A 23,959-nucleotide genomic window follows, 5' to 3' on the forward strand; every position below is an offset into this window, starting at 1 on the left:
ACCAGATCAGTTATGATGGTGTCTATAGGTCAATACCAGATCAGTTATGATGGTGTCTATAGGTCAATACCAGATCAGTTATGATGGTGTCTATAGGTCAATACTAGATCAGTTATGATGGTGTCTATAGGCCAATACCAGATCAGTTATGATGGTGTCTATAGGCCAATACCAGATCAGTTATGATGGTGTCTATAGGTCAATACCAGATCAGTTATGATGGTGTCTGGTTGATGTCTATTTAAAGCCCTGACTATGGTGTCTATAGGTAAATACCAGATCAGTTATGATGGTGTCTATAGGTCAATACCAGATCAGTTATGATGGTGTCTGTAGGCCAATACCAGATCAGTTATGATGGTGTCTATAGGTCAATACCAGATCAGTTATGATGGTGTCTGTAGGCCAATACCAGATCAGTTATGATGGTGCCTATAGGTCAATACCAGATCAGTTATGATGGTGTCTGGTGGATGTCAGTATGAAGCCCTGACTATGGTGTCTATAGGTCAATACCAGATCAGTTATGATGGTGTCTATAGGTCAATACCAGATCAGTTATGATGGTGTCTATAGGTCAATACCAGATCAGTTATGATGGTGTCTATAGGTCAATATCAGATCAGTTATGATGGTGTCTATAGGTCAATATCAGATCAGTTATGATGGTGTCTATAGGTCAATACTAGATCAGTTATGATGGTGTCTATAGGTCAATACCAGATCAGTTATGATGGTGTCTATAGGTCAATACCAGATCAGTTATGATGGTGTCTATAGGTCAATACCAGATCAGTTATGATGGTGTCTATAGGCCAATACCAGATCAGTTATGATGGTGTCTATAGGTCAATACCAGATCAGTTATGATGGTGTCTATAGGTCAATACCAGATCAGTTATGATGGTGTCTATAGGTCAATACCAGATCAGTTATGATGGTGTCTATAGGTCAATACCAGATCAGTTATGATGGTGTCTATAGGCCAATACCAGATCAGTTATGATGGTGTCTATAGGTCAATACCAGATCAGTTATGATGGTGTCTATAGGTCAATACCAGATCAGTTATGATGGTGTCTATAGGTCAATACCAGATCAGTTATGATGGTGTCTATAGGCCAATACCAGATCAGTTATGATGGTGTCTATAGGCCAATACCAGATCAGTTATGATGGTGTCTATAGGCCAATACCAGATCAGTTATGATGGTGTCTATAGGCCAATACCAGATCAGTTATGATGGTGTCTATAGGTCAATACCAGATCAGTTATGATGGTGTCTATAGGCCAATACCAGATCAGTTATGATGGTGTCTATAGGTCAATACCAGATCAGTTATGATGGTGTCTATAGGTCAATACCAGATCAGTTATGATGGTGTCTATAGGTCAATACCAGATCAGTTATGATGGTGTCTATAGGTCAATACCAGATCAGTTATGATGGTGTCTATAGGCCAATAGCAGATCAGTTATGATGGTGTCTATAGGTCAATACCAGATCAGTTATGATGGTGTCTGTAGGCCAATACCAGATCAGTTATGATGGTGTCTATAGGCCAATACCAGATCAGTTATGATGGTGTCTATAGGTCAATACCAGATCAGTTATGATGGTGTCTATAGGTCAATACCAGATCAGTTATGATGGTGTCTATAGGTCAATACCAGATCAGTTATGATGGTGTCTATAGGTCAATACCAGATCAGTTATGATGGTGTCTGGTTGATGTCTATTTAAAGCCCTGACTATGGTGTCTATAGGTAAATACCAGATCAGTTATGATGGTGTCTATAGGTCAATACCAGATCAGTTATGATGGTGTCTATAGGTCAATACCAGATCAGTTATGATGGTGTCTATAGGCCAATACCAGATCAGTTATGATGGTGCCTATAGGTCAATACCAGATCAGTTATGATGGTGTCTACAGGCCAATACCAGATCAGTTATGATGGTGTCTATAGGTCAATACCAGATCAGTTATGATGGTGTCTATAGGTCAATACCAGATCAGTTATGATGGTGTCTATAGGCCAATACCAGATCAGTTATGATGGTGTCTATAGGCCAATACCAGATCTGACCTGCTAAAGCAGGATGTAGTGATCCTCTAGATTATGTTAAAGAATATGGACTCTGAGGAGTTGTCATGGGCCATGATTCACACGCACACACACACACACACACACACACACACACACACACACACACACACACACACACACACACACACACACACACACACACACACACACACACACACACACACACACACACACACACACACACACACACACACACACACACACACACATACACACACACACACACACAGATACGCACGCTTGACATTCAAATATCAGCCAACATTAGAAGTATATTTTAAAATGTTTGCTCGGTAGATCTGATGGTTTGTGAGTGTCTGACAGGGTCGTGTCTTGACGCAGGGTGGATAACTCGGAGGATCCTGTGTATGAGAGCCTGGAGGAGTTCCATGTGTTTGTCCTGGCTCACGTGCTGCGTCGACCCATCATAGTGGTGGCTGACACCATGCTACGGGACTCAGGGGGAGAGGGTGAGTACACACGCCATGCTACACACTGCAGGGATCCATTATAGTGGTGGCTAGATGCTACATACTGCAGAGACCCATTGTAGTGGTGGCTAGATGCTACATACTGCAGATCCATTACAGTGGTGGCTAGATGCTACATACTGCAGAGACCCATTATAGTGGTGGCTAGATGCTACATACTGCAGAGATCCATTATAGTGGTGGCTAGATGCTACATACTGCAGGGATCCATTATAGTGGTGGCTAGATGCTATGTACTGCAGAGACCCATTATAGTGGTGGCTAGATGCTACATACTGCAGAGATCCATTATAGTGGTGGCTAGATGCTACATACTGCAAAGATCCATTATAGTGGTGGCTAGATGCTACATACTGCAGGGATCCATTATAGTGGTGGCTAGATGCTATGTACTGCAGAGACCCATTATAGTGGTGGCTAGATGCTACATACTGCAGAAACCCATTATAGTGGTGGCTAGATGCTATGTACTGCAGAGATCCATTATAGTGGTGGCTAGATGCTATGTACTGCAGAGACCCATTATAGTGGTGGCTAGATGCTACATACTGCAGAGATCCATTATAGTGGTGACTAGATGCTATGTACTGCAGAGATCCATTATAGTGGTGGCTAGATGCTATGTACTGCAGAGACCCATTATAGTGGTGGCTAGATGCTACATACTGCAGGGATCCATTATAGTGGTGGCTAGATGCTATGTACTGCAGAGACCCATTATAGTGGTGGCTAGATGCTACATACTGCAGAGACCCATTATAGTGGTGGCTAGATGCTATGTACTGCAGAGATCCATTATAGTGGTGGCTAGATGCTATGTACTGCAGAGACCCATTATAGTGGTGGCTAGATGCTACATACTGCAGAGATCCATTATAGTGGTGACTAGATGCTATGTACTGCAGAGATCCATTATAGTGGTGGCTAGATGCTATGTACTGCAGAGACCCATTATAGTGGTGGCTAGATGCTACATACTGCAGGGATCCATTATAGTGGTGGCTAGATGCTATGTACTGCAGAGACCCATTATAGTGGTGGCTAGATGCTACATACTGCAGAGACCCATTATAGTGGTGGCTAGATGCTATGTACTGCAGAGATCCATTATAGTGGTGGCTAGATGCTATGTACTGCAGAGACCCATTATAGTGGTGGCTAGATGCTACATACTGCAGAGATCCATTATAGTGGTGACTAGATGCTATGTACTGCAGAGACCCATTATAGTGGTGGCTAGATGCTACATACTGCAGAGATCCATTATAGTGGTGGCTAGATGCTATGTACTGCAGAGACCCATTATAGTGGTGGCTAGATGCTACATACTGCAGAGACCCATTATAGTGGTGGCTAGATGCTACATACTGCAGAGACCCATTATAGTGGTGGCTAGACGCTAGGTGCTCAGAGATCCATTATAGTGGTGGCTAGATGCTAGGTGCTCAGAGATTCAGGAATGTGCTCGAATCCCCGAGTAGGAGAAGGTGAAAAATCTATCGATGTGCCCTTGAGCAAGGCACTTTACCCTAATTGCCTGAGGGTCACCATTAATAATAGCAGACCCTGGTCGTGACCCCACTCTCCCCACAGTGTCTCAGGGGGAGTTGGAATAAGCAAAAATGTATAATAATAATAATCAAATTCACACATGTATTAATACACACTTGTACGATGTGTGAAATAGGACAAAATAAAAGTATAATTTATTGTTATTATTATTACATATTCACACCACAGACATACCTGCTCACAAAACCCAAAGAAGAAGAACGGTCCGACTCAGAGTCATGTATCTAGAGAGTTCGAGAGGACATTTTAGGTTTCTGCATTATGATGCATTTACATGACATGGCAGCCATGTTAGCTCCACATGGCCAATACGGACCGATAGCAGTTCACATCATTGTCAGGAATTTTAAACAATGCTATGTACAAGATTTCAAATTCTTGTCATAAATGGATATGTGGAATGCTCAAAGGCACTAACATGGCATCCAAAAGTTGTCCCAACTCTTTAGATATATAGCTCTGGTAAGACTCATTTGCATAAATCGAACTACTCTCATTCCTAGATGGGACAAACAGAGAACTTCAGACTGGACCTTTCATCTCAACCTCTATGTAATAGAACTCCCTGACCTCTTCTCCCCTCCCACAGCATTTGCCCCCATCCCGTTCGGAGGGCTCTACCTGCCCCTGGAGGTGCCTCCTAACCTGTGCCACTGCTCTCCCCTGGTCCTAGCTTACGACCAGGCACACTTCTCTGCCCTGGTGTCCATGGAGCAGAAGGACCAGCACCAAGAACAAGGTAAGACAGACGACTAGAAGTTGACTGAGGATGTCCTAATATGTATACCATAACTCCTAAGGTGACTGAGGATGTCCTAATATGTATACCATAACTCCTAAGGTGACTGAGGATGTCCTAATATGTATACCGTAACTCCTAAGGTGACTGAGGATGTCCTAATATGTATACCGTAACCCCTACGGTGACTGAGGATGTCCTAATATGTATACCATAACTCCTAAGGTGACTGAGGATGTCCTAATATGTATACCGTAACTCCTAAGGTGACTGAGGATGTCCTAATATGTATACCGTACCCCCTAAGGTGACTGAGGATGTCCTAATATGTATACCGTACCCCCTAAGGTGACTGAGGATGTCCTAATATGTTTACCGTAACCCCTAAGTTGACTGAGGATGTCCTAATATGTATACCGTAACCCCTAAGGTGACTGAGGATGTCCTAATATGTATACCGTAACGCCTAAGGTGACTGAGGATGTCCTAATATGTTTACCGTAACCCTAAGGTGACTGAGGATGTCCTAATATGTATACCGTAACTCTTAAGGTGACTGGGGATGTCCTAATTTGTATACTGTAACTCCTAAGGTGACTGAGGATGTCCTAATATGTATACCGTAACTCCTAAGGTGACTGAGGATGTCCTAATATGTATACCGTAACTCCAAAGGTGACTGAGGATGTCCTAATATGTATAGCGTAACTCCTAAGGTGACTGAGGATGTCCTAATATGTATACCGTAACTCCAAAGGTGACTGAGGATGTCCTAATATGTATACCGTAACTCCTAAGGTGTCTGAGGATGTCCTAATATGTATACCGTAACTCCAAAGGTGACTGAGGATGTCCTAATATGTATACCGTAACCCCTAAGGTGACTGAGGATGTCCTAATATGTATACCGTAACTCCAAAGGTGACTGAGGATGTCCTAATATGTATACCGTAACTTCTAAGGTGACTGAGGATGTCCTAATATGTATACCGTAACTCCTAAGGTGACTGAGGATGTCCTAATATGTATACCGTAATACCTAAGGGGAATGAGCATGTCCTAATATGTATACCGTAACACCTAAGGGGAATGAGCATGTCCTAATATGTATACCGTAACCCCTAAGGTGACTGAGGATGTCCTAAAACATATACCATGATTCCATAAGATGACTATGGATGTCCTAAATCGTGTACCGGGACTGCTTTAGTAACTGAGGATGTTTACGGGAAATGTATCCCGTAAAGACCAAGGTGTCTGAAGATGTATTAAAGTGCATTCCTACCAATAGAGGCTGGTGAGAGGAGCTATAGGAGGACAGGCTCATTGTAATGGCTGGAATGGAATCAACAGAACGGTATCAAACACATCAAACATATGGACAACACATGTTTGACTCCGTTCCATTTATGCCATTCCAGCCATTACAATGAGCCCGTCCTCCTATAGCTCCTCCAACCAGCCTCCACTGATTCCTACTGCTCAAACCTAATCTCCATGGAGACGAAAGACCAGCATCAGGTACAAGGTAGGCTGGGGATACGGTGGACATTTTAGGACATCCCCAATTACCTGAACGATGGAATAGACTTCTCTTTTTTTCTCCAAGTGGTTTAGGAGTCACGGGAAACATTTTAGGACATTCTCAGTCACCTTAGGAGAGACGGCACATATTTTAGGACATTGTCAGACACATTAGCCATATTAGGGACATCCTCAGTCAACATAATGATTCAATCTTGATTTCTACAAGTGATTCACATTCCTGGATCGTCTTTATTATGGCGTCCCTGGATCAACAAGTTCACCATGAAACAGACAAGCAGGTAGACAGACATACAGTCTGTTATGTAGATGAAACAGGTAGACAGACATACAGTCTGTTATGTAGATGAAACAGGTAGACAGACATACAGTCTGCTATGTAGATGAAACAGGTAGACAGACATACAGTCTGCTATGTAGATGATACAGGTAGACAGACATACAGTCTGTTATGTAGATGAAACAGGTAGACAGACATACAGTCTGTTATGTAGATGAAACAGGTAGACAGACATGCAGTCTGTTATGTAGATGAAACAGGTAGACAGACATACAGTCTGCTATGTAGATGAAACAGGTAGACAGACATACAGTCTGTTATGTAGATGAAACAGGTAGACAGACATACAGTCTGTTATGTAGATGAAACAGGTAGACAGACATACAGTCTGCTATGTAGATGAAACAGGTAGAAAGACATACAGTCTGTTATGTAGATGAAACAGGTAGACAGACATACAGTCTGTTATGTAGATGAAACAGGTAGACAGACATACAGTCTGTTATGTAGATGAAGCAGGTAGACAGACATGCAGTCTGTTATGTAGATGAAACAGGTAGACAGACATACAGTCTGTTATGTAGATGAAACAGGTAGACAGACATACAGTCTGTTATGTAGATGAAACAGGTAGACAGACATGCAGTCTGTTATGTAGATGAAACAGGTAGACAGACATACAGTCTGTTATGTAGATGAAACAGGTAGACAGACATACAGTCTGTTATGTAGATGAAACAGACAAGCAGGTAGACAGACATACAGTCTGCTATGTAGATGAAACAGGTAGACAGACATACCGTCTGCTATGTAGATGAAACAGGTAGACAGACATACAGTCTGTTATGTAGATGAAACAGGTAGACAGACACACAGTCTGTTATGTAGATGAAACAGGTAGACAGACATACAGTCTGTTATGTAGATGAAACAGGTAGACAGACATACAGTCTGTTATGTAGATGAAACAGGTAGACACACATACAGTCTGCTATGTAGATGAAACAGGTAGACAGACATACAGTCTGTTATGTAGATGAAACAGGTAGACAAACATACAGTCTGCTATGTAGATGAAACAGGTAGACAGACATACAGTCTGTTATGTAGATGAAACAGGTAGACAGACATACAGTCTGTTATGTAGATGAAACAGGTAGACAGACATACAGTCTGCTATGTAGATGAAACAGGTAGACAGACATACAGTCTGTTATGTAGATGAAACAGGTAGACAGACATACAGTCTGTTATGTAGATGAAACAGGTAGACAGACATGCAGTCTGTTATGTAGATGAAACAGGTAGACAGACATACAGTCTGCTATGTAGATGAAACAGGTAGACAGACATACAGTCTGTTATGTAGATGAAACAGGTAGACAGACATACATTCTGTTATGTAGATGAAACAGGTAGACAGACATACAGTCTGCTATGTAGATGAAACAGGTAGACAGACATACAGTCTGTTATGTAGATGAAACAGGTAGACAGACATACAGTCTGTTATGTAGATGAAACAGGTAGACAGACATACAGTCTGTTATGTAGATGAAACAGGTAGACAGACATACAGTCTGTTATGTAGATGAAGCAGGTAGACAGACATGCAGTCTGTTATGTAGATGAAACAGGTAGACAGACATACAGTCTGTTATGTAGATGAAACAGGTAGACAGACATACAGTCTGTTATGTAGATGAAACAGGTAGACAGACATGCAGTCTGTTATGTAGATGAAACAGGTAGACAGACATACAGTCTGTTATGTAGATGAAACAGGTAGACAGACATACAGTCTGTTATGTAGATGAAACAGACAAGCAGGTAGACAGACATACAGTCTGCTATGTAGATGAAACAGACAAGCAGGTAGACAGACATACAGTCTGTTATGTAGATGAAACAGACAAGCAGGTAGACAGACATACAGTCTGCTATGTAGATGAAACAGGTAGACAGACATACCGTCTGCTATGTAGATGAAACAGGTAGACAGACACACAGTCTGTTATGTAGATGAAACAGGTAGACAGACATACAGTCTGTTATGTAGATGAAACAGGTAGACAGACATACAGTCTGTTATGTAGATGAAACAGGTAGACACACATACAGTCTGCTATGTAGATGAAACAGGTAGACAGACATACAGTCTGTTATGTAGATGAAACAGGTAGACAAACATACAGTCTGCTATGTAGATGAAACAGGTAGACAGACATACAGTCTGTTATGTAGATGAAACAGGTAGACAGACATACAGTCTGTTATGTAGATGAAACAGGTAGACAGACATACAGTCTGCTATGTAGATGAAACAGGTAGACAGACATACAGTCTGTTATGTAGATGAAACAGGTAGACAGACATACAGTCTGCTATGTAGATGAAACAGGTAGACAGACATGCAGTCTGTTATGTAGATGAAACAGGTAGACAGACATACAGTCTGCTATGTAGATGAAACAGGTAGACAGACATACAGTCTGTTATGTAGATGAAACAGGTAGACAGACATACATTCTGTTATGTAGATGAAACAGGTAGACAGACATACAGTCTGCTATGTAGATGAAACAGGTAGACAGACATACAGTCTGTTATGTAGATGAAACAGGTAGACAGACATACAGTCTGTTATGTAGATGAAACAGGTAGACAGACATACAGTCTGTTATGTAGATGAAACAGGTAGACAGACATACAGTCTGTTATGTAGATGAAGCAGGTAGACAGACATGCAGTCTGTTATGTAGATGAAACAGGTAGACAGACATACAGTCTGTTATGTAGATGAAACAGGTAGACAGACATACAGTCTGTTATGTAGATGAAACAGGTAGACAGACATGCAGTCTGTTATGTAGATGAAACAGGTAGACAGACATACAGTCTGTTATGTAGATGAAACAGGTAGACAGACATACAGTCTGTTATGTAGATGAAACAGACAAGCAGGTAGACAGACATACAGTCTGCTATGTAGATGAAACAGACAAGCAGGTAGACAGACATACAGTCTGTTATGTAGATGAAACAGACAAGCAGGTAGACAGACATACAGTCTGCTATGTAGATGAAACAGGTAGACAGACATACCGTCTGCTATGTAGATGAAACAGGTAGACAGACATACAGTCTGTTATGTAGATGAAACAGGTAGACAGACATACAGTCTGTTATGTAGATGAAACAGGTAGACAGACATGCAGTCTGTTATGTAGATGAAACAGGTAGACAGACATACGGTCTGTTATGTAGATGAAACAGGTAGACAGACATACAGTCTGTTATGTAGATGAAACAGACAAGCAGGTAGACAGACATACAGTCTGCTATGTAGATGAAACAGACAAGCAGGTAGACAGACGTACAGTCTGTTATGTAGATGAAACAGACAAGCAGGTAGACAGACATACAGTCTGCTATGTAGATGAAACAGGTAGACAGACATACCGTCTGCTATGTAGATGAAACAGGTAGACAGACATACAGTCTGTTATGTAGATGAAGCAGGTAGACAGACATACAGTCTGTTATGTAGATGAAACAGGTAGACAGACATGCAGTCTGTTATGTAGATGAAACAGGTAGACAGACATACAGTCTGTTATGTAGATGAAACAGGTAGACAGACACAGTCTGCTATGTAGATGAAAAAGGTAGACAGACATACAGTCTGTTATGTAGATGAAACAGGTAGACAGACATACAGTCTGCTATGTAGATGAAACAGGTAGACAGACATACAGTCTGTTATGTAGATGAAACAGACAAGCAGGTAGACAGACATACAGTCTGCTATGTAGATGAAACAGACAAGCAGGTAGACAGACATACAGTCTGTTATGTAGATGAAACAGACAAGCAGGTAGACAGACATACAGTCTGCTATGTAGATGAAACAGGTAGACAGACATACCGTCTGCTATGTAGATGAAACAGGTAGACAGACATACAGTCTGTTATGTAGATGAAGCAGGTAGACAGACATACAGTCTGTTATGTAGATGAAACAGGTAGACAGACATGCAGTCTGTTATGTAGATGAAACAGGTAGACAGACATACAGTCTGTTATGTAGATGAAACAGGTAGACAGACACAGTCTGCTATGTAGATGAAAAAGGTAGACAGACATACAGTCTGTTATGTAGATTAAACAGGTAGACAGACATACAGTCTGCTATGTAGATGAAACAGGTAGACAGACATACAGTCTGCTATGTAGATGTAGGTGACTAAAATATGGCCCGCGAGGGGGTCCAATAGATAATAATATAAATATTTTTTCAATTTTATACTTTAAAGCTGCACAATGCAGAAATTCCTCCGCCATTTCCTGGTTGCTAAAATTCTAATATTTCCCCTAATTATGTAACAGAACAGGCACGTGTAGTGTAGAGAATCATTGTACCATCTAAAGCACTGTGAAATATATTATACATTACCAAATATATTTTATTTTCAGCTGTTTGAAGCTGGCGTACAAAACAGAAAGTAAAAGACGCATAGAAATAGCGTGCATAGAACAGATCTACCGCTTCATAGACTGGCTTTTAATGAGAATAACAGATCTATAACACATAGAACAGATCTACCGCTTCATAGACTGGCTTTTAATGAGAATAACAGATCTATAACACATAGAACAGATCTACCGCTTCATAGACTGGCTTTTAATGAGAATAACAGATCTATAACACATAGAACAGATCTATCGCTTCATAGACTGGCTTTTAATGAGAATAACAGATCTATAACACATAGAACAGATCTATCGCTTCATAGACTGGCTTTTAATGAGAATAACAGATCTATAACACATAGAACAGATCTACCGCTTCATAGACTGGCTTTTAATGAGAATAACAGATCTATAACACATAGAACAGATCTACCGCTTCATAGACTGGCTTTTAATGAGAATAACAGATCTATAACACATAGAACAGATCTACCGCTTCATAGACTGGTTTTTAAATAAAATAACAGATCTATAACACATAGAACAGATCTACCGCTTCACAGACTTGCTTTTAATGAGAATAACAGATCTATTGTATAACTAACATTTCGCAATGTGAATTTGGTCGGGTTTCCCATAAAGTTACATATTGCAGCTTTAAAATGTCTAAATGCCAACTGGAAACTGTTGTAGAATGATAACGGACAGACATTCATACAGTATCTCCACTGTGTCCAGCTAATAATCACCCCCCAAAAAATGAAAGCTAGACAGTCAAGGGAGGACTATCGTTTGCAAATTGTGATGACGAGGAAATATATATACATTTTCAGTGCGGCCCGCCGAACCTCGTTGAAGACAGAATGTGGCCCACGGTGCTAAATGAGTTTGACATCCCTGCTCTATGTGAGGTGTCTGTGATCCAGGTTAAAGCTACCAGCTACAGGGCTGGCTACACTAGAGAGACCCTTGTGTTAGTCTGCCCTCCGTGGGCTCTTTTTCATCCTGACTGGCTCCTTTCACCCTCCCTCCCTACTTCCTCTCCTTTCCTCGCTCTCTCCCTTCCTCCATCTCTCCTTCTCTCCCCTGGGCAGGCATATGGCTGCATGGACAGACAGCTCACACTATATAGCCTGGAACACGGCCCAGGTTGGCTTTCCCTTCCTGCTTATGGAGAAGGGTGGGGGGAAGAGAGAGAGAGACTAGAGAGAGACTAGAGAGAGACTAGAGAGAGAGAGACTAGAGAGAGACTAGAGAGAGAGAGACTAGAGAGAGAGAGGGAGACTAGAGAGAGACTAGAGAGAGAGAGAGACTAGAGAGAGACTAGAGAGAGAGAGAGAGAGAGAGAGAGAGACTAGAGAAAGACTAGAGAGAGAGAGAGAGAGCGAGAGAAAGACTAGAGAGAGAGAGAGAGACTAGAGAGAGAGAGAGACTAGAGAGAGAGAGAGAGACTAGAGAGAGAGAGAGACTAGAGAGAGAGAGAGACTAGAGAGAGAGACTAGAGAGAGAGAGAGAGACTAGAGAGAGAGAGAGACTAGAGAGAGAGAGGGACTAGAGAGAGAGAGACTAGTGAGAGAGAGAGACTAGAGAGAGAGAGAGACTAGAGAGAGAGAGAGAGAGAGGCTCTTTTTTTATCTCTCTCCCTTATAATAACAATCAGACATTTTGGCCTCCCTGCTATGCTGGTTTTATTGCTGTGGTTTAGCAAATATGACTAAAGCCAGTCTATGTAAACAGCTACAGTTATTTAAAACTATTTTTAGATTGACTCATAGTATTTTAACATTTCCTGCTTTACACTAAGTTGTCCCAATCAGCATTTCCACTGCCTATCCACTAAAATGAACGAGGCCATTTTTATCTTAAAGCCTCTATTTTATTCAACACTCTTACTGACTAATGACTGCTAGCTTAACGGATGGAATGAAGTGTGAAATGTACCAAAACGTGAACATACATGTATCATCATTAACGACAGTATTAGTAATTTGTCTTCTCGGTTGAATCCTGATCTGTGCCATTGTCTTTCCGGTAGTGGGATGTAAATGCACCTAAACACCACCAGGGGGCAGCGCTGACTAAATGAAAGCAGACATTGTGCAGCCAGTGAGGGAGGGACTACAGCTACAGTTTAACACAGACAGTAATGCACTTTTCTTTTTGTTCCAGTCCAACACTAACACACCTGATTCAACTAATCAGCTCATCATCGAACCCTTATTTAGTTGACTCCCGTGTGCTACTGTTGTGACAGAACGAACATGTTCTGTCCTGTGGGGCTCCCACCACGACTGCCGTTAAATATCGCTGCTATTTTTAAAATGTAAACTTTATTTAACTAACAAAATCAATTTTATTTATTTATTTATTAACTAGGCAAGTTAGTTAAGAACAAATTATTATTTACAATGACGGCCTACCGTTTGCTATTTAGTCGCCATTGGATCCTGTCGATGTGTTCTGAGATGAGTTCCTGCCGTTTCTTTAGGACAAAGGGTTGTACAGGCAGCTAGCTATGGAATCACACAGCTTTACTGCCTTACTCTGGTCTAAAGGGTTGTAAAGGCAGCTAGCTATGGAATCACACAGCCTTACTGCCTTACTGTGGTCTAAAGGGTTGTAAAGGCAGCTAGCTATGGAATCACACAGCCTTACTGCCTTACTGTGGTCTAAAGGGTTGTAAAGGCAGCTAGCTATGGAATCACACAGCCTTACTGCCTTACTGTGGTCTAAAGACTTGTTTTGACAGCTGCCGCTTTTGATGACCACCATTTTGTGTCAAACTACTGTATTCATACTGTATCCGTGGATCTACTATCTCTCTCATATAAATATAGGGTCTCTATCTCTTTTGATAACCACCATTTTGTGTCAAACTGCTGTATTCATACTGTATCCGTGGATCTACTATGTCTCTCATATAAATCAATCAATTTCAATCAATTTTATTTTATATAGCCCTTCGTACATCAGCTAATATCTCGAAGTGCTGTACAGACACCCAGCCTAAAACCCCAAACAGCTAGTAATGCAGGTGTAGAAGCACGGTGGCTAGGAAAAACTCCCTAGAAAGGCCAAAACCTAGGAAGAAACCTAGAGAGGAACCAGGCTATGAGGGGTGGCCAGTCCTCTTCTGGCTGTGCCGGGTGGATATTATAACAGAACTATGCCAAGATGTTCAAAAATGTTCATAAGTGACAAGCATGGTCAAATAATAATCATGAATAATTTTCAGTTGGCTTTTCATAGCCGATCATTAAGAGTTGAAAACAGCAGGTCTGGGACAGGTAGGGGTTCCATAACCGCAGGCAGAACAGTTGAAACTGGAATAGCAGCAAGGCCAGGCGGACTGGGGACAGCAAGGAGTCACCACGGCCGGTAGTCCCGACGTATGGTCCTAGGGCTCAGGTCCTCCGAGAGAAAGAAAGAGGGAAGGAGAAAATTAGAGAGAGCCAAGATTTTCAAAATGTTCATAAGTGACAAGCATGGTCAAATAATAATCATGAATAATTTTCAGTTGGCTTTTCATAGCCGATCATTAAGAGTTGAAAACAGCAGGTCTGGGACAGGTAGGGGTTCCGTAACCACAGGCAGAACAGTTGAAACTGGAATAGCAGCAAGGCCAGGCGGACTGGGGACAGCAAGGTGTCATCATGCCCGGTAGTCCTGACGTATGGTCCTAGGGCTCAGGTTCTCAGAGAGAAAGAGAGAACGAGAGAATTAGAGAGAGCATACTTAAATTCACACAGGACACTTAAATGTAAATGTAACACTGGATAAGACAGGAGAAGTACTCCAGGTAACCAACTGACCCTAGCCCCCCGACACATAAACTATATAAATATAGGGTCTCTATCTCTTTTGACCACCATTTTGTGTCAAACTACTGTATTCATACTGTATCTGTGGATCTACTATCTCTCTCATATAAATATAGGGTCTCTATCTCTTTTGACCACCATTTTGTGTCAAACTACTGTATTCATACTGTATCCGTGGATCTACTATCTCATATAAATATAGGGTCTCTATCTCTTTTGACCACCATTTTGTGTCAAACTGCTGTATTCATACTGTATCCGTGGATCTACTCTCTCATATAAATATAGGGTCTCTATCTCTTTTGACCACCATTTTGTGTCAAACTGCTGGTTTCATATCCTATCTGGATATCTGTTGTCTCTATTCTCCCGTTTAGCATAATCAATGGGAAGATCTGTGTGGTTCAGTGTTCCTTGATAACTGTAGTGTCTGTGACCTTCACGTCCCAGACAGGTTTCTACCGGTCTCTGTTTACTATAGAGAGGAACACAGCACACCGCCACACGTTGAGGCTAGCTAGACCAGACACACTGACTGTTCATGGGTTGAGTCCCAGATGACACCCTAAACCCTGCACAGTGCACTACTTTTGACCAGAGCGCGTAGTCACAAATAGAACCCTGTTTTCTTTGTAGTGCACTACTGTGGTCAAAAGTTTGGGGCACAGGCCCAATGCTTCCATGTTTGTATCTCCTTGTTCTGTTCTAGTTTGGAACTCCGATAAACATTCTAGAACACTGTTCCAGAACTACTACTGGCTTCCTTGTGATGTCATGCCATGTTCCAGTCAGAAGCTCCTCTATCTACAGTATATACACATACACAAGGTGCCATTTCAATCAATTATAGCCCATGTCAGCTAACATTTCTACATTACTAGGTGAGGTAATCGTCATCAAATGATGTGCCCAGGGACCCGGACCTCCAGGGGACCCCCATTGATTTTTAGGGCGGCAGGTAGCCTAGTGATTAGAGCATTGGGCCAATAACCGAAAGGTTGCTGGATCGAATCCCTGAGCTGACAAGGTAAAAATCTGTCATTCTGCCCCCTGAACAAGGCAGTTAACCGACTGGGGGGGGTGCTAAAGTGTTTTGCATGTGAGGTGGGTGGGCCCCGCAACTAAATCTTGCTTAGGGCCCCCGAAAGGCTAGAGACACTTCTGGTTGTACTCTATGCAAAATGTTGTCAGGCGCAGGGAGGGAAGGGGGAGGGAGTTATTCAGGGAGAGGATGAGGGAGGGGGTGTTCAGGGTTCATTAAGGGGGAGGGAGGGAGGTTGTTCGAGGAGAGGATGAGGGAGGGGGTGTTCAGGGTTCATTAAGGGGGAGGGAGGGAGGTTGTTCGAGGAGAGGATGAGGGAGGGGGTGTTCAGGGTTCATTAAGGGGGAGGGAGGGAGTTATTCAGGGAGAGGATGAGGGAGGGGGTGTTCAGGGTTCATTAAGGGGGAGGGAGGGAGGTTTTTCGGGGTTAGGGGTGAGGAAGGGGGCGTTGGGTTGTTCTAGGACAGACGCTGAGGTTCTTGTCAACAGAGGAGCTGTAAACACTTTTCCAGTTCCCTGAATCAGAGAGAGGGGGGGGGGGGGCGGGGGGGATGGGGGGGGCTCATGTCTGAACAGAAAGAGGAACAGGGACAGGACAGCACGTTCAGTAATCTGTACTCTGGGCGAATCCCAAGTGGCACCCTAGTCCTTGTAGTGCTAGTCCCTATAGAGGGTTCATGTTGAAAGTAGTGCACTATATAGGGCTCATGTTGAAAGTAGTGCACTATATAGGGCTCATGTTGAAAGTAGTGCACTATAGAGGGTTCAGGTTGAAAGTAGTGCACTATATAGGGCTCATGTTGAAAGTAGTGCACTATAGAGGGTTCAGGTTGAAAGTAGTGCACTATAGAGGGTTCATGTTGAAAGTAGTGCACTATAGAGGGTTCATGTTGAAAGTAGTGCACTATAGAGGGTTCATGTTGAAAGTAGTGCTCTATATAGGGCTCATGTTGAAAGTAGTGCTCTATAGAGGGCTCATGTTGAAAGTAGTGCACTATAGAGGGTTCAGGTTGAAAGTAGTGCACTATATAGGGCTCATGTTGAAAGTAGTGCACTATAGAGGGTTCAGGTTGAAAGTAGTGCACTATAGAGGGTTCATGTTGAAAGTAGTGCACTATAGAGGGTTCATGTTGAAAGTAGTGCACTATAGAGGGTTCATGTTGAAAGTAGTGCTCTATATAGGGCTCATGTTGAAAGTAGTGCACTATAGAGGGTTCATGTTGAAAGTAGTGCACTATAGAGGGTTCATGTTGAAAGTAGTGCACTATAGAGGGTTCATGTTGAAAGTAGTGCTCTATATAGGGCTCATGTTGAAAGTAGTGCTCTATAGAGGGTTCATGTTGAAAGTAGTGCTCTATAGAGGGTTCAGGTTGAAAGTAGTGCACTATAGAGGGTTCATGTTGAAAGTAGTGCACTATATAGGGTTCATGTTGAAAGTAGTGCACTATATAGGGCTCATGTTGAAAGTAGTGCACTATATAGGGCTCATGTTGAAAGTAGTGCACTATAGAGGGTTCATGTTGAAAGTAGTGCTCTATATAGGGTTCATGTTGAAAGTAGTGCACTATAGAGGGTTCATGTTGAAAGTAGTGCACTATAGAGGGTTCATGTTGAAAGTAGTGCACTATATAGGGCTCATGTTGAAAGTAGTGCACTATAGAGGGTTCATGTTGAAAGTAGTGCACTATATAGGGCTCATGTTGAAAGTAGTGCACTTAGAGGGTTCATGTTGAAAGTAGTGCACTATAGAGGGTTCAGGTTGAAAGTAGTGCACTATATAGGGTTCATGTTGAAAGTAGTGCACTATAGAGGGTTCATGTTGAAAGTAGTGCTCTATAGAGGGTTCACGTTGAAAGTAGTGCACTATAGAGGGTTCATGTTGAAAGTAGTGCACTATAGAGGGTTCATGTTGAAAGTAGTGCTCTATAGAGGGTTCACGTTGAAAGTAGTGCACTATAGAGGGTTCATGTTGAAAGTAGTGCTCTATAGAGGGTTCACGTTGAAAGTAGTGCTCTATATAGGGCTCATGTTGAAAGTAGTGCACTATAGAGGGTTCATGTTGAAAGTAGTGCACTATAGAGGGTTCATGTTGAAAGTAGTACACTATAGAGGGTTCATGTTGAAAGTAGTGCTCTATATAGGGCTCATGTTGAAAGTAGTGCTCTATAGAGGGTTCATGTTGAAAGTAGTGCTCTATAGAGGGTTCAGGTTGAAAGTAGTGCACTATAGAGGGTTCATGTTGAAAGTAGTGCACTATATAGGGTTCATGTTGAAAGTAGTGCACTATATAGGGCTCATGTTGAAAGTAGTGCACTATATAGGGCTCATGTTGAAAGTAGTGCACTATAGAGGGTTCATGTTGAAAGTAGTGCTCTATATAGGGTTCATGTTGAAAGTAGTGCACTATAGAGGGTTCATGTTGAAAGTAGTGCACTATAGAGGGTTCATGTTGAAAGTAGTGCACTATATAGGGCTCATGTTGAAAGTAGTGCACTATAGAGGGTTCATGTTGAAAGTAGTGCACTATATAGGGCTCATGTTGAAAGTAGTGCACTATAGAGGGTTCATGTTGAAAGTAGTGCACTATAGAGGGTTCAGGTTGAAAGTAGTGCACTATATAGGGTTCATGTTGAAAGTAGTGCACTATAGAGGGTTCATGTTGAAAGTAGTGCTCTATAGAGGGTTCACGTTGAAAGTAGTGCACTATAGAGGGTTCATGTTGAAAGTAGTGCACTATAGAGGGAATAGAGTTGGTCCTCTATCTACTCTGTACAGTTAACAGCTGCTGTAGCGTGTTGGGGGCCTAATGCTGATCATAGTGATACCATCCATACCAGCTGTGAACCCTGTGTGAACCACCTCTTTACACTGATATACATAGAGAGCAACAGGTGTGCACGTGCACGTGCACGCACTCTCACTGACTCTGACTGGTCTAGTTTAACCCTCACCTTTCATGGAGGGTGTTATGGGAGAGAGGGGTATGAGAGGGGAGACAGAGAGAGAGAGACATAGAGAGGGAGAGAGAGAGAGACAGGGAGAGAGAGAGTGAGAGAGAGAGTGAGAGAGAGAGAGAGAGAGAGAGGGAGGAAGAGAGAGCCAGAGGGGGAGAGAGAATGAGGGAGAGAGCGAGAGAGAGGAGAGAGAGAGCAAGAGAAGGAGGGAGAGAGAGAGAGAGGAGAGAGAGCGAGAGAGAAGGAGGGAGAGAGAGAGAGGGAGAGAGAGAGAAGGAGGGAGAGAGAGAGAGAGAGGAGAGAGAGAGAGAGGAGAGAGAGAGAGAGAAGGAGGGAGAGAGAGAGGAGAGAGAGAAGGAGGGCGAGAGAGAGAGAGAGAGAGGAGAGAGAGAGAGACAAAATGTCAAAAATATAAAACAATTAGAGAGTGTCATTTCCCCAAATTTGAAACTCTTATTCAATGTTTCAAAGACCTCTCTGATGAGAGGAGGCTACCCGTCCTGTTGGGGGAGGACGCAGAGAGCTGTGGGTTGGCAGCGCACTACATTGAAGGAGAGAGAGAGAGAGAGAGAGAGAGAGGAGAGAGAGAGAGAGAGAGAGGAGAGAGAGAGAGGAGAGAGAGAGAGAGAGAGAGAGAGAGAGAGAGAGAGAGAGAGAGAGAGAGAGAGAGAGAGAGAGAGAGAGAGAGAGAGAGAGAGAGAGAGAGAGAGAGAGAGAGAGAGAGAGAGAGAGAGAGAATGAAAGGTTGTAACTATCTGAGTCACATTGCAGGCAGGTTGTTATTGACATGGTTAACAGGTGCACACAGCCAGGAACACAGCCTGTTTTGGACCTGGGTTCAAATACTATTCAACATCTTTCAGAATATTTTGAAGTGTTTGCTTGGAGTGCTGATTGGTGGGGTTTGCATTTTTGAGATAATTACATGATAATTACATCGGTTTTAGTGCAACAGGCGAGCTCAATCAAGCACAAAAACGTTATTTGAAATGATTACGAACAGTATTTGAATCCAGGTGTGCTGTGTTGCGTGCCTGGCTGGCGTGCCTGGTTGACCTGAGAGGTGAGGTTAGGCCGTAACTCTGTCAGAGGGTTATTATGTCTCGACTTGTTCAGACGGGTGTACTGTGTATCACTCCAGACTAGAGAGGAAGACGGGACAGTTGACTTGATGGTACATGTGTTGTTGAGACTCATTTCCCAAAGGGGGAAAAAGTGACCTTGTGTGACATGTGGTAATCAGCCATTTTGATAGTACAGTACAGTTGAGTTTTTAAAGGTACACATTTCTCCATTATAGAAGACAATGTCGAGGCTTATTTGTGGCTCTCTTCAAAAGATAGTCATCACAACTCATTTCAAAATAAAAAACATTTTCTTGACTGATTTGTTTTACAGTATAAAGGTTTTGACATTTCAGTCATTATGGCTTCCATCAGTACTCTACATGTAGGTTTTTGACAGATCATTACCCAGGGGTGTATTTAGTCTTCATTACCCAGGGGTGTATTTAGTCTTCATTACCCAGGGGTATATTTAGTCTTAATTACCCAGGGGTGTATTTAGTCTTCATTTCCCAGGGGTGTATTTAGTCTTAATTACCCAGGGGTATATTTAGTCTTAATTACCCAGGGGTGTATTTAGTCTTTATTACCCAGGGGTGTGTTGAGTCTTCATTACCCAGGGGTGTATTTAGTCTTAATTACCCAGGGGTATATTTAGTCTTAATTACCCAGGGGTGTATTTAGTCTTTATTACCCAGGGGTGTATTTAGTCTTTATTACCCAGGGGTGTATTTAGTCTTCATTACCCAGGGGTGTATTTAGTCTTCATTACCCAGGGGTGTATTTAGTCTTCATTACCCAGGGGTGTATTTAGTCTTAATTACCCAGGGGTGTATTTAGTCTTAATTACCCAGGGGTGTATTTAGTCTTCATTACCAAGGGGTGTATTTAGTCTTAATTACCCAGAGGTATATTTAGTCTTCATTACCCAGGGGTGTATTTAGTCTTAATTACCCAGAGGTATATTTAGTCTTAATTACCCAGGGGTGTATTTAGTCTTTATTACCCAGGGGTGTGTTGAGTCTTCATTACCCAGGGGTGTATTTAGTCTTAATTACCCAGGGGTATATTTAGTCTTAATTACCCAGGGGTATATTTAGTCTTCATTACCCAGGGGTGTATTTAGTCTTAATTACCCAGGGGTGTATTTAGTCTTCATTACCCAGAGGTATAATTAGTCTTCATCACCCAGAGGTGTATTTAGTCTTCATTACCCCGGGGTGTATTTAGTCTTCATTACCCAGGGGTATATTTAGTCTTAATTACCCAGAGGTGTATTTAGTCTTCATTACCCAGGGGTGTATTTAGTCTTCATCACCCAGAGGTGTATTTAGTCTTCATTACCCAGGGGTGTATTTAGTCTTAATTACCCAGGGGTATATTTAGTCTTCATTACCCAGGGGTGTATTTAGTCTTCATTACCCAGGGGTGTATTTAGTCACAGTAGCTGTCATTTCCATGTGGTGTATTCTGTCTGTTCGGTCAGTCTTGTGATAGATTACATAAATTCCTTGAAAGATACCAAAGTTCTTGTAGTTTACTGGTCCATTTTGAAAGTTTCCAGTAATATACCCTCCATTTGCAACGCTAGTTACAGTGGGGAGAACAAGTATTTGATACACTGCCGATTTTGCAGGTTTTCCTACTTACAAAGCATGTAGAGGTCTGTCATTTTTATCATAGGTACACTTCAACTGTGAGAGACGGAATCTAAAACAAAAATCCAGAAAATCACATTGTATGATTTTTAAGTAATTAATTTGCATTTTATTGCATGACATAAGTATTTGATCACCTACCAACCAGTAAGAATTCCGGCTCTCACAGACCTGTTAGTTTTTCTTTAAGAAGCCCTCCTGTTCTCCACTCATTACCTGTATTAACTGCACCTGTTTGAACTCGTTACCTGTATAAAAGACACCTGTCCACACACTCAATCAAACAGACTCCAACCTCTCCACAATGGCCAAGACCAGAGAGCTGTGTAAGGACATCAGGGATAAATTGTAGACCTGTACAAGGCTGGGATGGGCTACAGGACAATAGCCAAGCAGCTTGGTGAGAAGGCAACAACTGTTGGCACAATTATTAGAAAATGGAAGAAGTTCAAGATGACGGTCAATCACCCTCGGTCTGGGGCTCCATGCAAGATCTCACCTCGTGGGGCATCAATGATCATGAGGAATGTGAGGGATCAGCCCAGAACTACACGGCAGGACCTGGTCAATGACCTGAAGAGAGCTGGGACCACAGTCTCAAAGAAAACCATTAGTAACACACTACGCCGTCATGGATTAAAATCCTGCAGCGCACGCAAGGTCCCCCTGCTCAAGCCAGCGCATGTCCAGGCCCGTCTGAAGTTTGCCAATGACCATCTGGATGATCCAGAGGAGGAATGGGAGAAGGTCATGTGGTCTGATGAGACAAAAATAGAGCTTTTTGCTCTAAACTCCACTCGCCGTGTTTGGAGGAATAGAAGGATGAGTACAACCCCAAGAACACCATCCCAACCGTGAAGCATGGAGGTGGAAACATCATTCTTTGGGGATGCTTTTCTGCAAAGGGGACAGGACGACTGCACCGTATTGAAGGGAGGATGGATGGGGCCATGTATCGCGAGATCTTGACCAACAACCTCCTTCCCTCAGTAAGAGCATTGAAGATGGGTCGTGGCTGGGTCTTCCAGCATGACAACGACACGAAGCACACAGCCATGGCAACTAAGGAGTGGCTCCGTAAGAAGCATCTCAAGGTCCTGGAGTGGCCTAGCCAGTCTCCAGACCTGAACCCAATAGAAAATCTTTGGAGGGAGCTGAAACTCCGTATTGCCCAGCGACAGCCCCGAAACCTGAAGGATCTGGAGAAGATCTGTAGGGAGGAGTGGGCCAAAATCCCTGCTGCAGTGTGTGCAAACCTAGTCAAGAACTACAGGAAACGTATGATCTCTGTAATTGCAAACAAAGGTTTCTGTACCAAATATTAAGTTCTGCTTTTCTGATGTATCAAATACTTATGTCATGCAATAAAATGCAAATTAATTACTTAAAAATCATACAATGTGATTTTCTGGATTTTTGTTTTAGATTCCGTCTCTCATAGTTGAAGTGTACCTATGATAAAAATTACAGACCTCTACATGCTTTGTAAGTAGGAAAACCTGCAAAATCGGCAGTGTATCAAATACTTGTTCTCCCCACTGTATGTCTTACAATACATTGTCTCAATACAGAGAGATGTGTTATATCTGACAGTACGTTGTCTCAATACAGAGAGATGTGTTATATCTGACAGTACGTTGTCTCAATACAGAGAGATGTATTATATCTGATAGTACATTGTCTCAATACAGAGAGATGTGTTATATCTGACAGTATGTTGTCTCAATACAGAGAGATGTGTTATATCTGACAGTACGTTGTCTCAATACAGAGAGATGTATTATATCTGACAGTACATTGTCTCAATACAGAGAGATGTGTTATATCTGACAGTACATTGTCTCAATACAGAGAGATGTGTTATATCTGACAGTACGTTGTCTCAATACAGAGAGATGTATTATATCTGATAGTACATTGTCTCAATACAGAGAGATGTGTTATATCTGACAGTACATTGTCTCAATACAGAGAGATGTATTTTATCTGACAGTACATTGTCTCAATACAGAGAGATGTATTATATCTGATAGTACATTGTCTCAATACAGAGAGATGTGTTATATCTGACAGTACATTGTCTCAATACAGAGAGATGTATTTTATCTGACAGTACATTGTCTCAATACAGAGAGATGTATTATATCTGATAGTACATTGTCTCAATACAGAGAGATGTGTTATATCTGACAGTACATTGTCTCAAT

The 23,959-nt window shown here is 42.2% G+C and overlaps 1 protein-coding gene across 3 annotated transcripts in view; it reads left to right on the forward strand.

Moving 5' to 3' along the window:
• otud7a (OTU deubiquitinase 7A) overlaps positions 1 to 23,959 on the forward strand; it is a 164,449-nt gene that overhangs the window by 119,419 nt on the left and 21,071 nt on the right. For all 3 annotated transcript variants that reach the window (XM_071400459.1, XM_071400460.1, XM_071400461.1), the window contains 2 exons: positions 2,456 to 2,583; positions 4,766 to 4,915. In XM_071400459.1, the coding sequence (XP_071256560.1) occupies positions 2,456 to 2,583; positions 4,766 to 4,915 (278 nt within the window). The remainder of the gene's footprint in view (positions 1 to 2,455; positions 2,584 to 4,765; positions 4,916 to 23,959) is intronic.

This window comes from Salvelinus alpinus, chromosome 5, assembly GCF_045679555.1.
Source record: "Salvelinus alpinus chromosome 5, SLU_Salpinus.1, whole genome shotgun sequence".
Taxonomy (NCBI): Eukaryota; Metazoa; Chordata; class Actinopteri; order Salmoniformes; family Salmonidae; genus Salvelinus; species Salvelinus alpinus.